We start from the raw sequence: 16,743 nt of genomic DNA on the forward strand, positions 1-16,743 counted from the left end.
ATCATATCGTTATTAATTACTAGATAGTTATATATCATTTTAATATACATATATTATACAAGCTAGAGAGAGTACTCTTATTCTTAGTTTTTTAATTATCTATGCACGAATTACTGCGCTCGAAGAGGACCGTTGAATGATGAAAGACGACAAAAAAATAAAAAAACGAAAAGAGAAAGAAACTGGTCGAGCAATGGCTAATTGCTGAAACTTTTGAAAATCTTTATATTTCGCAGCGAAGAAGCTCATAAGTTTCGTTTGCCCACAAAAGCCAATCGTGAAACGAGATGGGAGCGAGAGTGAGATCGAGAAAGAGCGAGGTGACTTGGAACCGACTGCGCTTCGGACAAGTTGGAGCGGAAACAAGTTGAATGGCCGCGGTGCTTTGTGCGGACGAACAAAGTTGGGTAAAAATTAGTGTCGCGTAATTAACTCGGAGGAATAAATTCGCATTAAAGCGACCGGTACCGCGAAACGGCGGCGGGCATCGTGATGCTGCGGGCCTCTTCGGCGGATATGAGCGAAAATCGCACGACCGTAAAAATTAACTGCTTCGAAGGCGGTTTTGTTTTATTCCCTCTCTGAGGGAATACATGCAGCGCGATATCGTTCTCTTTCGCGCCGCACGCATTTCCGTTGTCGCTGCCACCATCTGCGCTACATTTCCTCTCGCACGATAGCGAGCCACAGCGCGAAAGCGAAGTGCGTTCCGCGAACGAAATTACTGAACAGCTTCCACTCTGAATAGCGCTGTGTTCATTCGCGCACTGTTGCGTGTGTCTGCACTCGCCGTGCCAGCATGGCGAAATATCACACGATGTTGTCATACACTCATATATTGCTCCGGAAATTCCCCTCTAATGGATAAAAAGAGAATGACGAAATTAATGCTTCAGTAATTTTCATGCCGCTAATGTCATCTTCGCTAAATACGAACGATCTTTCGTATTTAATAAAAACCCTTGTATGTGTAAAAGAATGGTGTTAGAGAAAGATATATAAACATAATAAGACACAATTAATTTTATTTTAAAAAATGCAAAGATGTTTATCTAGGCAGTTTTATTTATTATCGGGAAACCACTTGTAAGAAATCATATATTTCAAAAATTTATTTAAAAATTAAAAAAAGATATTTTAAATTAGTTTATATGCACTCATTCGTATTAGAAAGAACGAACTGTATAACAATATCAAATGATTAAATTATTTTTTTTTTCTAAAATTAATTAGAATATTACGACAGTTTGCTATAATGCACGGACAGCCGTCACTCAAAGGTCGTCTTGGTCATGTGCGCACACGTGCTCGTAGTAACATAGAGTGTACGCGCGTAGCACGTGACTAGCCCATTCAGATATTCCACGTCGCGTTTTCTCCTCCTCTCTTTCCGCCCGGTCTCTCTCTTTCTTGTTCGCTCATTCACTTGGCTCGTCAAACAAGCGTTGAATTGCGTTTGCCATACCGGCATCCTACATCGTTCGAAGCAAGTATATGTATGGGCTAATTCACATACCTGTGTCCTTCTTCCAGGCACACGCTACTAGTTCGTCACGTTTCCCTATCGTGTCGCTCGTTACCACAGACGAGTTCTTCTGGCGTGTGTCGTAAAGATAAGATAACTTTATGTCTGTGAGATAGAGTGAATACCGCATCTGCCAAAGATAAGGATCATGTAACAGTTTCCAGATATAACACTGCTTAATCCAAGGTTTGAGATATAATTATGTCATACGAATCGTCTAGACGTTTGTTAATTATGCCACTATAATGATTTGTACAAGTCACAAAATATTTAAAGAGAGTTGTGAAGTAAATTAAGTTTTTATAAAAAGAAATTACAAAAAGAATTTATAAAAAGAAAAAAATAATAGCTTATATATATATATACATGAAAAAAGGCACTCTGGCTCTTTTAAAAGATATTTTTTTCTTTTTTCGTATCTACATTAATTTAAATCAAATCATTATAATTTTAATAGACTAATGTAGAGACTTAATGTCTCTAATTATAATCTCTAATTGATTAGCATTAATAATTTTAATAATTTTATAATATAATATTAATATGCATAATTGAATGTAATCGCGTCAATGAATAGAATCGCTTTATCGATTGGCGCAATCTGACATTTATTGATTGGCGTGATAAATCAAGACAACAAGAGCAGCTGTGAAAACCTTATCGATCACATTTCATGTGTCGTGTACCGTGTAAGAAGTTAGCTTGTCGAGCGCATAAGAACCTTTAACAGGTGATTTGCTATGTTGATCACGATCACCGACTACAATTTTCTCGTCGTTAACAAGAACCGGAATCATTGCCATTCGATGTCGTCGTCGTCATCATCGACGATGTTACTGTCATCCCACTATTTTGAATAGAGCGTAAATCCACACGTGAGTGTAAATACAACCGTCGTCTCAAATCGATACCGCAAAACCAATGAGGAAGAGAAATTCTACTCGAAGGTGGCGGCGATAGTAATGGCATTAAGGTGCACGATCAACAGGGCCAACCTGCAAATTGAATAACACGGTGCGCTGTCGGTTGATATGTATCGCATCTTGAGCCAACCCCGATCGCGCTCTCGTCCATGTGGATATACATCTACTTTCTGTATATCTATCTCTCTTCATCTCACATCCGTGCACACACGCTCTCACACACACGCACGCGTACATAGTCGTGCACCATTTTTTTTCTCTGTCGGTTCACACGAGAATCCAAGATATACCCATGTACGATCCAATCGCCCGCACCTTATTCTCCTTGTACGGGGTTTCTCGAGACGTGGTACGGAATACCTACGTGACACCGAAACTGATTCGCGCTACAACTTTACCGGCAGCCTCCCTTTCGCTCTTCCCTTCTTTCTCGTCGAGCTGCCAGCCTGGCTGTGCCTTCCCGCTGCCCCGACTGCGAACCAGTCAGCAGCCCCGCTCTCTCGTAATCGGATTCCCAAGATTTTCCCAACTTTTCCTTAAATCGCTCGCCACCCTCTTTTCCCGGTTCGTGCACCTCTTTCTTTCGACCGCGCGCGCGCATCGCGTCGCTTCGACGACTGCGACGGGAGGATTGGCCCCGTTCGTGGAACAATCGGTCGACGAGTGAGAGCCGCCGTTGATACTCTTCTCTCAGACGCTTCGATCGCGTTATTTCGTTGCGAAGGATCGCTCAAGAGACTTAAAAAGCTCAATTGCGCTTTTACCGTAAACTATCTAGAATTGTGCTTGAACGTGAGTCGGAAACAGCCGGCCGAAGTTCTTTTGGAGTTCTCAATTATATGGACCATTATATTTATGTATATAAACTCTTTCAAATAATATGATATAATTGAACGACAGAAAAAGATTTTCTACGCGATGGAATTTTGATCACAAATTTATAAATTGTATCATCCTAAGTGATACTTTACATAATTTATTAATATGTATACGTGTATATTACATAATAGTTTCATTTACTGTTAACCATAAATGCTAATTAACATATTGTTATATCAACAAATAATTTCATATAATAAAATGTTCTTCGTTATTCGTATTCGTTACGCGTGCTTTTATCGTTACAAACAATAGCAATAGAAGTAATTATTATAAACTTGATTTCGCTAATAACCGTATACGTAAAATAACCCCAATTATAATGGTCAAATTACAAAATTGGAATTATATTAATGTAAATTGCTATTAATTAATGACAATTTGCTATTAATTAATTATTGACAAAATAGCTTGTGAAATCTTTTGAGCGATAAAATATGTTATAAATATTAATTATGTAGCTATCACAATAAATATTAACTATCACAATATATAATCTATTTTTATTGTTAGACGAGCTTCAAACGCGATTCAAATGGGTTATAAATTACTTTGGTCATTATATCGTGCCGGATTGTTGGAGGATTAATAATATTCTAGCGGGCTGGCCAAAGCGTGTTCACGATTATGCAAGCTTTTCCTTTCATCACCTTGAGACTCAATTTGCTTTGTTTTACGGTATGAATGGGCACTTGTGGCTGGAAACAACTTGCTTTTCGCTTTCCATAAACGTTATTAATATATCATAAACGATATAGTATTTCTCAAACGATAATATGTTTCTGTTATGATTTAATACAGACTTAATCTTGCAGGCATATCTAGGAAAGATATAAATCGTTGTAATATAATTTATTATAATTTATTTGATCAGATATATATATATTATTTGTCTCGAAAATATTTTTAAAATCTAAATGCGTAGAGTTCCATATTTTTAAAGTTACGTCTAAAAATGATGGATCGTTAAAGCAGAGATACCAATGTATAAAAGAAATTTATAAGTAGCTAAAAGTTTTCGCATAAAGATGCAAAGTGTTACGAAAGCTCGGGCAAAAGAAAAACGCGATTGAAAGCGAAGGTCTTGCGGTTGCATTAATTGAAACGTTCGAGGCTTTTGAACAGTCCGACTTTTGTCGCCGGTAAGCGCGGTGAGCGAAATAAAAGGGCAGGAATGAGAAAACGCGAACGCGCGAAAGGGAAGTATATGCCGGTTATACGCGAGGTTCAAAATTGGATTGGTTTTTTACTAATTAAAATTTTAAACTTGACACCTGAATGTGCCGTCTTTAATGAGACGGCGTCTGCGTCTCTCTCATTATTCTCGCGAGTGTCGGGGTGACAAAGCCAGATAGGGAGGTTGGGAGGAAAAAAAAAAGGAGAAACCGAGTAATACGACTCGGGAGGTCGAGTGTGTGTGAAAGCGCTAGCATACATGAGGAAAAACCTATACTCCATCTCACTCTCTCGCGACGATAAATTTTATCATGGAAAAATATTTGAGGAAGTAAAAAATCAATATGTGTGAATTACGTTGACCTTCGTGCTTTTACCAGGTTATAGTCTTTCTTCTCTCTTTCTCTTTGTCACACTTACGTATGCGAGAAGATCGTGTAAGATATTATCGAGCGATGAACGACATGTATGTGTGTGCCATCGCGCTCGTTAAATCGAACGTAATACGCGTACGTCTCCCCTTTTACTTTTATTGTGTATGTTAATTAATGTTTGCATTACGCGGCGTCTGCAGATAATTAACTGCTCGGTACTCGTCATTAGGTTTTCCGTCTTATTAGCCCGATACCGCGAACGACTCTGATGTCTTTCTGCCTCCTCCGACTCATCTCTCGCGAGTGTTTGCGCGTGTTCTCTCTTCATAATGACTCTCCGTCTCTTTTACGACACAGTTAAGCCCGCGTTCTCGAGTGTGAGCGTAGTATCGTTATGCGATACCGCGGAGTCGTCATGCGTTAATGGTTATTGAACTCTTCCCGTCGCAAAACGAGAGACAAAATCGGGCTACAGGGATCGTAACGCGGTTTGCCATACGCGCGATATAATCGTTTTTCGAGACGCGCTCTTAACGAAGAGCAAGGAAATTTGCGGTGTAAAGTTGAACGTGATTTTTCACGAATCGGCACAAATGCTGCAAGGTTCATTAACATTGTTTCCGATCTCTCTTCTCTTTCGGACGTGACGTGATATTTTTTCCGAACGTTAAAAAACATGTTACAATGTGCAAGATAAACGTTTTGTGCGGCAACGTTTTGATTAAATGCAACTACAGTTTCGAAATGGAGCTTCTCTATAATATGAATAATACAACAGAGATAGAATCGTATAAAAGAAAAATCTCTAATAACGATTCGTTAAAATAATTTGATTATTTCATAGAGATTTGATAATTCTCTGCTCTTTTTTTCTTCGAACTAACTTTTTATATATTTCGCCTTGTTTTTGCTTTAATATTCGAAATTAAAATTATGTCAGATTGCGTGAATAGAACAAATTAAATGATCGATGTATTGGCACGACGTATTAGCAATTAAAGCGCAACGCTTAACTGAATGAACAATATGGAATAAATGCACAATAGAGGCGCACGCGTGTTGTTCGTGTCAGTGTTGCGTTTTATATCGTTGTTTGATGATACTATTGTCGTTGATGATCGTGAATTGCCTTTGTCGATGCTATGCTCATAGTTATACATTCCGTACCATTAATTCAAGCTTAACAATAGGAATGACCATTGTTTAAAAATGCTTCGTCTCTATAGTTTCCAATACACTGTAAGGTACAAATCAATGCCGGTGCGAAAGCCACACGAGAAACCAGCTCAGCGCAGCAGTATTCATGGAAATACGATACACAATATACTTTCAAAGAAAATTTAAAAAATTCTAGGCGATTTAATATTAAATTCGATATTAAAATGACATGTGTACTTGTTTTGCTTTTAAAATAAAGGATAACGTAGATTTAGCAATGAGTTTTGACACAAGTATTTTATATTATTGTGTATCCTTTTCCTTCCGTATATAAAAATTTGCAGAAGCATCACAGTTTATTGGCCAAAAAAAGATATTTTAGCAATTCAAATCTTGTCCCTTTTGCTCTTTGCGCTGCCTCTGTACCGCTTGTAATTCAAGCATATACCGACAGTCGAGTGAAAACCAACCGTAGTGGATGAGACGATCCAGTAGCCGCAAGCCACAGAGATTGCTCAAAGGGTCGGCCTTTGAAAATAAATGAAATATACCTACTTTCAGATGTGACGAGGGTCTAGCGTTACTTCAGTAATTACGGCCGGAAATGAGCGGACTTGTACGGTTAATATTCATAACGCCTCGAGGCTTATTTCCGCACAAGTTGCACCGCGACAACGGAAAGATTTTATACTTGTCACTCAACTGGGCCTGAGGCGCAAATTTATATTAAATTTTTTTTTTTATTTGTTTTGTCTACTTTTCTCAAGGGGGATTATAAAATTGGATAATTTAAATAATTAGATATTTCAATATGAAATGCATCGCGTAATAATTATGAGATATAAAAAAGAGATATACGAAATTTATAATAGTTTTTATTTGGCAAAAGAGATACAAAAAGAATAAACCAATAAGAAATATATAAAAAAGAAATAGGATTGTAGATTTACTTGCAAAAATAAATTTTTCCAATTACAATAGAGTTCTCGAAGAAATTATGTTTTAAAACAATATATTGGATATGCAGCGAACACAAATAATAATTATTAAAAATGGAGATTGGAATCAACAAATTTACAACACTCCGATTACAAAATTTTCCAACATTTTCCTATCGGTCCGAAACGGCAAAATTGAGAGCGAGAGAAACTGACTTTTGCAGCGCTTTTCACGAATGTTTACTGGCACGTCAAGCAATATCAGTATAATCACAGTTAGCGCTTTTTACGTTAAACATGACAACAACCAATTTTGCATTTGACGAGAGAATTTCAACAAATAAAACAACAGAAAAATAAAAATAAGAAAACAATGTGAATTGTACATTTCCAATCATTGTGTTTATATCGTTTATTGTCCGTTATATATCGATAACAATAGAAGAATCGTTATAAAGGTTTTAGTCACAAAATAGATATTATTAATTTGGTATATTAATCTAAAACATTATATATTTCCGTGATAGGAAAGGAAGGGATTAAAATTTTTTTGAAAGCCATGAAATGTTTGATACAAAATACAAACAATTGTGGCGGTTTTTGTTGTTGTTATTATTATATCTACATATAATATATCATTAGTTTCTGATATTCGCATGATGTAAATAATAGTCGCGAGAAAAAGACATGTTTTTATTTCCTAAGAATGGGAAAATACGAAACGGTATAAAAAGATACGAACGTACCACAATCTTGTGTACGTTTCCGACGTAGCTTTTAGCCCGCATTAATATCGCGATGAGCGATGCGAACGGTCGCGCTTGGCGAAAGCGTCAAGGAATTTGCAGTGTCGGAAGTTTCGCGGAAATCGGACGAAGAGGAAGCTGGAGACGGACCCGAAGAGGCGCGCGACGACTATGAAAAGAGGCGACAGAATTTTTCCGCGCAAAGTCCGCGTCGTGAACGGCGAGGAACGCGCGCCAAGAGCGCTAAACCGACAATAGCGCTCTTTTTCAGGGCCGCGTTCGTGCACTTAACAATGCTACAATCCACTCCCGCATACACTGTTCTTCGTCCTCCGCTTTTCTCGCCACCGTCCGTCGTCGTCCTTCTTTCCGTCGTCGCGCCGCTTTCCGTCTCCCTCTCTATCCGCATTGACATTTTTCTTTTTTTCACTCCTCGTGCGTCTCCGCTCCTCTCTCGTTTCTTCCAGGCGCTTCCACTCGAACGTCGGGCCATCCTTTCGCACCCCGCGCTTTTTACCCCCGCGATATATCCATCCGCCGACAACAAGCGTCGTCCACCATCCCCTCGTTCTCGGAACCGCCGACGGTCGGCACAATGCGCAATGCATTTTTGTGATTAAAAATTTAGTGACGCCGGCTCTGTTCCGGTGTGTCATAGCAAACGAAGTGCGCCGTACGTGTGTATATGTGTACGTGTGTATGTGCGCCGCCAGCATGGATGGAGGAGGATTCCCGCAGGATCAGGGCCTCGAGATCTTCGACGAACGCTTGTCTGAATGCCAGGTCAACTCGCCGGTCGTGTCGCTGAGGGATTTGAGGATAATTTTTACAAGTAAAGTCGTGTATTTTATGATTCACGGCTTTCCCGAGATATTCGCGGTTGACCTTTTTTTTTTTATGTTTCACAGAAAATCTGACTATTATTAAATATTGATAAAATTATACGAAGTTTTATTTTTATATATTTAATAACTGCAGTATTACACTTTACAAATTCGCATATATAGATATATAATGCAAACGAGAAATCTAGAATTTCACGAAAAAAAAAAAAATTATTGACATTACAATAAATATACATTTTATGTAAAACGTGATCAAGATAGATTAAATATTTTCTAAAAAAGCAGATGCTAGCTAGATATATGATATTGACAAAAACTACGTCTCAAAATTCGAGCTTACGGGAAAAAGCATTTCGAGCGACTCACATGCGTCTCTTCCCACACAATTTTCCCTCGAAAGAGTCCCGACCACCTCGGAAGATGCGGCATCAGTCTTTGCTCTTAGCCGCCGTTAACTTCCGGGTTCCGTAAACATTCCATGGTCCTACGGTCAAAATAAAAGTCGAGAAAGGAAGAAGCCTCGGAGCTTTTGCCGCGACGTGCTTTGCCGTGGCAGAAGACAGCCACGGCGAAGTTGACGGCAGCCGCCGCAAGAAGGATGAGAGCCTTGAAAAGGAGTAAGACGCGGGGAAAGACGATGGAGGGATTGCGGTGTATAGAGGACTGGCCGGGCGAGCGGAGATTAAGGCGGCAGCTCTTAAGCCTGACGCCGAAATCCTGACGTCGAGGCTTTCGTCGAGTCTGAAAAGGGACGAAATACCAACCACCCACTACGCCGCGCCACTCGTGGACCAGTCTGCTGCGCATTACTCGCCGACCTTTACCTCTTAGCGCTTCTATCCTCCCCGTCATTCCGTTTCTCTCTTCCTCTTCTCTCCTCTCGCCGCGGTACCGAAACAACATGGAGTGCTTGCCCTATCGAACCCAACAGCCCGATTCCGACAAGCTCTCCTCGCGCATTTGCATCAAGAATTATTTCCACTATCTTGCCATTTTCTAAAACGCGAAAATTCGAGATATTCTCCTGCTCTGTATCACATATTTCCTCTACATTCACATTTACTATCAATATAACGAGTCATATATATAACGGGTAAATAATAAAATATTATTGTCACCTTGGATTCTTTTATCAATGAAGTATTAATTAATTTTTTATAAATAATTGCTCGCACAATAATTACAATTATATTTAATCTAACGCATCGATTTTTTACTACTTCAACAGAATATTTATTATGCAAATATAAATTGCGATTTATATCGAACTAAAAGATATATGTTTTTATTTGTAAGCTATTGTATAAGAATACATCTATGAGAAATAAACAAAAGAACATGAAAAGGGGAAGAACGTGCATTAATAGTGCGAGATAATAATCTTCAAGACAGGCAAGCGCGCGTTTTTAACGAACAAGTCCATCTTCTGACACGGCGCTTTTAGCCGTACGATCGTTGAAAAACAGAAGTACGTGATTTTGCTCTTCGCCATCAATCGGGTCCTCGATCAGGCTTGAGAATCCGGAGAATGTCTGGCGCGAGAAGATCTCGATTGCCGGTCCGCCCGGCTTTTCGTGGATTACATTTCGTCGATGACGGGCTGGCGCGGTGGATGGGCGCGAAAGCGAGTAAATGAAGTATATGTAAATAATGAGGGTGAGGAAATGAATACGTCGGGGCGGGTGCTCGGGCCGGTCTCCGCTAATGGCGGGTGCAACGCCCGTTGAAGGAACCATCCGAAAATAATTCCGTCCTCTATCCCGGTAGGAAGAGTAGTGGAGAGCTCCCACGTTCCGCCCAATTATCGTAAAACGCCGTCTACTTCGCGCCTCGGATTTTAAGCGGGCGAGAAGCGTCGTTCGTATGCGAAATCGATATGCGTCTCTACGAGAAATGGTTCGCTCTCACAGTGAATGCTTACGAATGCCATTTTGCCACGAGAACAGCCAGTGATGGAATGGCTACTGCACGACGGTGAATATTTTATATCCAATACTTTGTATTCAGAGTTTCTCGTACTCTGCGTTTAGTTTTGCAGATATGGAAGACGATATAATTTCGAGTGCAATTTTTATCGGAAAGTTCATGGGAAGAACATTGTTACATAAGACACTTGCTTGGCAATTGCATCGATAACTAACCGCCGATGAACTTTGCTGAGTGAACCGACGAGAGGAAAGTGTGCCCGCGACGATCCGGTATACGGTCGCGTGAGATGAGATGTAAGAGAACAAAGAGAGAAAGAGAGAGATTATCGTGAAGACGGAAGAAAACGATCCACCGAGAGGTAGAGAAAAAGAAAGAAAACTAAAGGTATAGGTGGATAAATAGACCGATATAAAAAGAAGGAGTAGAGTGTAGGAAAGAGTAAAGCTCGTCTTGCAGTACGCGGTTAAACTCCACGAGCACGTCGGAGAAGGGGAAGCTTCTTGACTTTTCAATTTTCTTCCGCTCTTCTATCTCAGTTCGACCGCTTCTCCCTCCCCCTTATTTCTTTCGTTCTCCTTCACTACTTCTCATCGCCTCTCTTTATCCTCTCCTATCCCTTCCTCCCTCCCCCCTTTTCCCGTTTCTTCTCATCCCGCAACCTCGTCGAAGCGATCGCAGCGAGTCAATAGGGATTGCCTTTGCCCCGAGTAAAATAATTTTCCGGAAAGTTGTGCCGCTCGGCAATGTTAACACTCTGAAAGTGGGTTTGCCTACCTCAAAGGAAATATGAGAACCGACGCGGACGCGCTTGATTTTTCGATCCGCTCCCTTACTTTTTATCCGTTAACGGGCTTTATCTTCTTGAGCAAGACGGATCGCGCGCGCATCGCTGACCACTTTGAATTCCGGCGGAGAAGTAAGAGCGAGATACGAAAGTTAACCGAGAGAGAATCGCGAGATTCGCCGCGAGCGGAAGCGAACGGATAGATAAATAAAACTGAAATCCACTTTTTCGACTTTTCCGATCTTTTTGAGAACCGCCGCTCCCATTTCCGGCGATTGTTAAATAACGATTCTGCAATGCAACGAAAAATTTTTAACATCAATGATTGTTAACTCGGAGTACGCTACTTATTTGTCAATTCGCCGTAATCCTTTTTGTACACGAGATAGATTTTCATGCGAAAAAGTTCTTTTCTCTGACCGTGCTAATCATGTTACTAAAGTACAATTTTTCATCTCGTTTATTTCCGTGTAATATGCAATCGTGTCCACGATGTTTCGTGAAAAATTTTAATACGCGAATACGTAATAGCACTTCCACTACATTGTGGACGACATTGCATAAATGCTCGTTTGGGACGCGTTAACATGCATTTAATTTCTTTTTTTTTTTTCTCGAGATTTTTTCATTCTTTTTTTTTTACACGACTGTAAAACTAATGCAACTCCATTTTACCAAGAACGCCTTTTTTATGAACGATGAAGTATACATATACGCCGTAATAATGAAATAGCGTCATGTATCATGTCGAACGGGTCTTCATTATCCGTGAAATTTTCTAGGCCAAAGGAGCGACGTTTCATGCGGCAATGTGTATGTGTCATACAGTTTGACGGAAAATCCATGACGGAGGGCGAAACATAATTACGGCGCGCGCCTTGTCATCGAGCCGCTGAGGGGGCGGTCGTCGTTGTTCGACGGATGTCCGTGCAATGTCGAGTCGGGTCAGCTGGCAATGTTGTACTGCCGCTAGCTCGTTAGAATGAAATGGCTCTCAGGTAAAGAATGGTAGCAGAAAGAATTAACTCTTACCACGAGACGCGGGTACTTAGATCGTGCAGAAAAACCTGCGCCAAGTGTTTTTGCCGTCTGGAAGAGATCTTATTGTTCCTTATAAAACCCGGTTAATTGCTAAAGTCCGGTGCTCGTTAAAAATGGCGCATTCTGTCAGTGCAATTATGTCGTCATCGTCTATTTCTTCCCCTCTTTCAGTCTTGCGGTAATTCTATATTATCTAATTATATAACATAAAAAATAGATCTTTTTTTCTAGAGCTTGAAAGATCGGAACACGTTTCGAAAAGTTCACATAATGATAGAAGATGATATCTTCATGTTCATATTTTTTTAAATACATTTATATCTTGCTTATCTCTCATCTATTTACGTTAAAAGTGAATGGTGCGACAGGAAAAATCTCTATTTTATAATGATAATAAACAAATACGCGCCTTCTTTATCAATTTTTAAATTCTCTATAATAAGAAATGATGTTTAAGCTGCAGCTCTCAAAAGATCGTTTTCTGAGAGGATAAACGATCGAGTAAGTTTTTGATGAGACATGAAAACGAAGAGAGAAAAGAGTTTTGTGTTAACCGCGGGGACATTTGGCGGACGTTTCGCCAAGCGCGGCTCTTGATAAAATGAACGCTTTAATCACTCCTCGATTATCCCTTCACGGATGAAATTTTAATTTACGATGCAATAAAGTTCCAAAGAGTCGTGCTCGCGCGTGCAAAATTCGCTCGCTTTATGCGCTCTCAATTTGAAAGTTTCAGTTTGACCGTTAAGCCCCCGGAGGGAAATGATGGGGCGGAGGACAGAAATTGGAGTGGGGGTAGAGAGGGGGGGGGGGGGAAAGGGGAAGGAAGAGGTGCTGGAACAAGAACTACGGAGGAAAGTGCGGAGTGGCGGGGAACATCGTATTAAATCGGAAGATTGGAATTCTAATTAATACTCGCGGATTATCGATAAAGGGGCACGAGGGAACGGGGCACGTTAAGGGGACGCAGGGAGGGAGGGAGGGAGGGAGGGATGGAGATGGCGGAACGATGACTCGTTCCGTTCGTTTCATCCTTCGCGCGTCTTCGACACTCGCCTTAATGTCTTCTCTAACCCACCCTCACAAATGGCACCGCCGTCGGAATAGATTATATCGTAATGAAAATCTTGACGTTTGACGTTCTGCAATTGATGACTTTATATTACCGTCCATTCATTGAATATCTCCCGTACCGATGTATATTACGTGTCAACGTTTCTTTGCAACAGACTGATTGGTGTAAAATGAATTTTCACAAGCTGAGTGATTATTTGCAGGAGCATTATTAAAGGAAATATTGAAAGCACGTGCTTCACACATCTACGGTCACGAATACCCGAGTTCTTTCGGTTGATTAATAGATACTTTCTGCATAACTGTAGAATCATATCCATCGTTAGTAAAATCATGATAATTAATTTTGTCCGTTTTTAATTTCTCGTTAATAATATTGCATGTACATATATTTTTTTTTTAAATCAAATGTTCTCTAATTATAAATCTGTTATCAAAATATATTACTATATAAAATACATGGGAGATACCAATCTGAAAAATCCACTATAATCACAAAAAAAAGGGCAAGATATCAAGATCTTTATTTGAATATGAGTTTTATATTTTATTTTAATCGCGCATGCTTCACACAAGCACGTTATACGTTCAATATGGATCGCTCTGAATATCTTTTTTTCACGCAGTTTACTCTGCCGCTACTATAATACAGGAAAATGCGACGTCACACGTGTCGTGAATTCTTTCCGCGGATGGAGCGCGCATTTGGCGACAGCTGTATATAATTGTGCGAAACGGATACGGGATTGTCGGAATGTGCCGTACGTCGCATATCCGAGAGAATTAGTTACGCGGGTGCGTTTTTGGTACGCACATTCCATTCTTCTTTTTTATCTCGTAGCATGCAACGAACGTCATGTCCTAAAAAGATAAATTATTAAATGAATTGTTTGAAACAAAATCAATAAATTGTTTCACGGGTTAACGAGTTGATGTCGCATATTTAATCGTACGCGATCGTAAAGATACTGCTTTGTTATTTACTCTAAATATATTTTGGCTATTATTATTAATAAACTTAATTTTACTATGGAATATATTGCTGATATTCCATTAAGTATTAATGTTATATACAAGAAAGAGAAAGGAAGATTTTTTTATTTCTCTCTCGAAGAGTTAAACGCATCGCACACTTTATCGCGAAGCTGCTCAGTTGCATAGACGTGAAAAACCGTCGGCGTTTCTCGCGCGGAAGATGAACCGTTTTCTCGCGTTGGGTATAATTTCCGCGTAATTCACTCACAGCCGCGAAGGGAATATTTACAAATGGGATTTAAATCCGGGAGACGATCGCGCACGATAGTCGCGAGCCGCGGAATAACGTTTGCCAGCGGAAGCGACAGCAACGGCGGCGAAGGGGGTGAATGGATGGAGACGCTTAAAGTGTAAATAGGAGACGACTCGCGCCAGACAAAGCGTTTTCTTGACCCCCTCCCTCTATATATTTCGCCTCCTCCTCATAGCTATAAAAGGGAAGGACATAGCCCTTTCACGGTTACTACGAGTCTGGGACTCTCGAATCGAGAGTCGGCGGAAGTGAAATCCTGAAATATTAATGTGACACTCAACCTTCGTCGTACGCCGATTCTTACCACCGGCTTCGTCTTCCTAGTTCTCATCGTCCGTGTTCTTTCTCTTTCTCCGAGATCGTACGACCGACGTTTGGCTTTTCTTTCTCCTCACGTCCGCCCTTGTGCCACCTTGTTGAATCATATACCACCCGCGTCGGCACGTTAGCCTGGCACGATTCGGAAAAACAGAATGTATATATATGTGTATATATATATATATATACACACTCACACACATATATACATTTACGTATAAAGGTTTTTTCCGTGAATATCAGTTTGCTTGATCAAGTAGAAAGAGCTTTAATATAACATCGTCGAAATTGATACATAAATGTGTACAATGAAAATGCATTGATGTAAAAATGTGCTTTTTACAGGAGCACATTATTTATAGCTTTTTCGCTTTTTTTTTTAATTTTAATGTTTCTTGTTCTAAACATGAGGAATAAACATGAATTTTGTTTTATTTAAATGCGACAGGTGGATAGTGCTGGTAAAGAGAGGGAATTTAATATATTTTTGTTATACATACTTGAAAAGCAGAGAAATATTTCACCGGCGCGTATATTAACAACTTTCCACACAATCGTAGATAGCAAAACATAGACTTCTCGTTTAGACGTATTGTAATTATGTGTGTATCCGACTATTTCGAAAAGTTATATCAGTTTAACCAGTGACTTTATTTAATCAGACAATATGTATTGTTTGTTATTATACGCAATATATCACAAAATTCCATGCTTTTGTCAGCCTTTATTAAATAGCTGAATAATTAATCTAATCTGTAAAATGTGTTACGTGTTTTCAACAAAAATTGATTTTATGATATTGTATTGAAAATTTACATTTATTTATTAAGTCATGAAGAGAAGGAATTTATTATGACACAAATCTGTTTAAGCACACATAATTAATTTTCGACACTACATCAATATATTCAAAAAAAAATTTTTTTTTGCTGTTCTCATTTTCCCGCATAGTGAGTTTTTGTTAAAAAAAAGATTAATAATTTATCTATTTATATCAAATTTATATATTTATTATTTATATTTTGAAATGTCATCCTTTGCAAAGCTACTGTACTGTAATCTACGCATCTCTTGATTGTATTATACATTACATCGCCTTGCCAACATACCGTGCATGATTAACCGCAATAATGAATATTTCCGCACTTATAAATGATGCAAGATACAATTAATTACGTGCCGCATAATTAATTAACTGTGACAATGCGGCCGATCTTTCTATATGGCAAACGACATATCTGCAGAATACACACATATTTATGCATAAAATTATATCGCATATAAATCGCGTTATTGCATTTATTTTTGACGACTTCTAACGGTATTGATATTGCGTTTTTTTCAGGAGGGCGAGAGGGGGTATTTGGAGGGACTCGCTTCGAGGTACGCGGATCTCTTCAGAACACATTACGGAGATGTTTTGGAACCGCTCGAGGAGTTACGTCGGCGAGAAACAAACGCTTCCGCCAGAATGCCCAACACTCAGCTCACCACCAGTCATTCACAGCCCATTTACGTGCCCGGGAAATACTCGGTAAGCAAAATCCCTCATATTCGCTTTTATTTGCCACCCTTCCCATTCCGTCAATTCTCTTTTTATTGCTTCCGCGGGGAGCATAATGCGGTTAAAGGATGACATACAGTATATAGTGGCTTGTGTCTATCGCCGCGATTTCTTCTTATTACTCCACTCCCCTGACACTTCGCCAAATTGCTTTCGAAGGGACAGAATTCGCGTGAGGAAC

General features: G+C 39.6%; 1 protein-coding gene across 5 annotated transcripts in view; it reads left to right on the top strand.

Annotated features, from left to right (window-relative positions):
• LOC115238434 (SAM and SH3 domain-containing protein 1-like) overlaps positions 1-16,743 on the top strand; it is a 309,609-nt gene that overhangs the window by 221,181 nt on the left and 71,685 nt on the right. For all 5 annotated transcript variants that reach the window (XM_029812274.1, XM_029812276.1, XM_029812275.1 and 2 more), the window contains one exon: positions 16,344-16,532. In XM_029812274.1, the coding sequence (XP_029668134.1) occupies positions 16,344-16,532 (189 nt within the window). The remainder of the gene's footprint in view (positions 1-16,343; positions 16,533-16,743) is intronic.

The sequence above is a fragment of the Formica exsecta genome, unplaced genomic scaffold (genome assembly GCF_003651465.1).
Source record: "Formica exsecta isolate Colony F162 unplaced genomic scaffold, ASM365146v1 scaffold337, whole genome shotgun sequence".
Classification (NCBI taxonomy): domain Eukaryota; kingdom Metazoa; phylum Arthropoda; class Insecta; order Hymenoptera; family Formicidae; genus Formica; species Formica exsecta.